Source organism: Acanthisitta chloris, unplaced genomic scaffold (assembly GCF_000695815.1).
Source record: "Acanthisitta chloris isolate BGI_N310 unplaced genomic scaffold, ASM69581v1 scaffold41462, whole genome shotgun sequence".
Lineage (NCBI taxonomy): Eukaryota > Metazoa > Chordata > Aves > Passeriformes > Acanthisittidae > Acanthisitta > Acanthisitta chloris.
Window position 1 is genome coordinate 1 of NW_008661802.1, and position 1,065 is coordinate 1,065.

General features: G+C 57.0%; 1 protein-coding gene across 1 annotated transcript in view; it reads left to right on the forward strand.

The window, feature by feature from the left end:
- Positions 1 to 468: 468 nt before the first annotated feature.
- Positions 469 to 1,065, forward strand: part of SARNP (SAP domain containing ribonucleoprotein) — a gene marked incomplete at both ends in the record, with an annotated part of 6,385 nt that continues 5,788 nt past the window's right edge. The window contains 2 exons of the mRNA XM_009070337.1: positions 469 to 568; positions 742 to 788. Coding sequence (XP_009068585.1) covers positions 469 to 568; positions 742 to 788 — 147 coding nt within the window. The remainder of the gene's footprint in view (positions 569 to 741; positions 789 to 1,065) is intronic.

The following is a 1,065-nucleotide window of genomic DNA, read 5'->3' on the forward strand; positions in this document are numbered from 1 at the left end:
TCCCGCGTGGGATCGCTCCCACCCTGAGGGTCCCCTGAAAGGTTTCCCTGGGGAGGTTCCCCCAGGAGATTCTCCCGGGAGCATCCCTGGAAAAGAGTCCCCAGGAAGTTCCCTGTGAGCATCCTAAGGAGGGTCCCCTGGAAGAATCCCTGGAAGGGATTCTTTGGAAAGGGTTCCTTGGGAAGATGTCTCAGAGGTTCCCGAGGAGGTTCCTCCAGGAAAAGTTCTCTGGGAGAATCCCCAGGAGAGTCCCCCAGGAAGATCCTTAGGAGTTTCCCCAGGACAAGTTCCCTGGGGATGTTCTGCCAGGAGATTCCCTGGGAAAGGTTCCCTGGGGAGAATCCCCAGAAGTGTCCCCAGCATATTCCCCTGGGAGAAGTGAGGAAACTCCTCACCCTTCCTTACAGCCCCAAACCCATCTCAACCCCTGTGCTATCCCTGGCTCACGGAACGTTTCCCCTCTCCCAGCTGGCAGAGCTGAAGCAGGAGTGCCTGGCCAGGGGGTTGGAAGCCAAGGGCAACAAGCAGGACCTGATCAACCGTCTGCAGGCCTACCTGGAGGAGCACGGTGGGTGCTGAGCCCTTCCCAAATTCCTGGCTCCAGGGGAGACACCTCCTGGGCTTCCACCGGGATTCCTTCGTGGAGGAGCTTTGCTGTCCCTCTGTGTCCCCATTCTCTGTCCCAGCTCCTTCATCTGAGATGTTTTCCTGCTCCAATCTCTCCCTGGGTTTGTTTTCCAGCTGAGGAAGAAGCCAACGAGGAAGATGTGCTTGGAGAGGAAATAGAGGTGAGTTGTTTTTTGGGAACAGATTTTCTCAGCCGTTTTGGTCCTGGAACAGCCAGTTTTGGGGCTGGGGGAAGCTGTGGCTCTTCAGCCCATGGGTGTGATCCCAGATTTTGGGATCCCTTGGAGCAGGGATGGTCTGTGTCCAGCAGGATTCACACTGTGGGTTTGGCACCACCAGGCACCAATCCTGGCTGGAGCCTGAGGGTTCGGGAAGGATGTTCAAGGAAAAGTCTCCCAGGTGGTGCCTGGGAATCCCATGGGATTGGGCTCTGTTCCT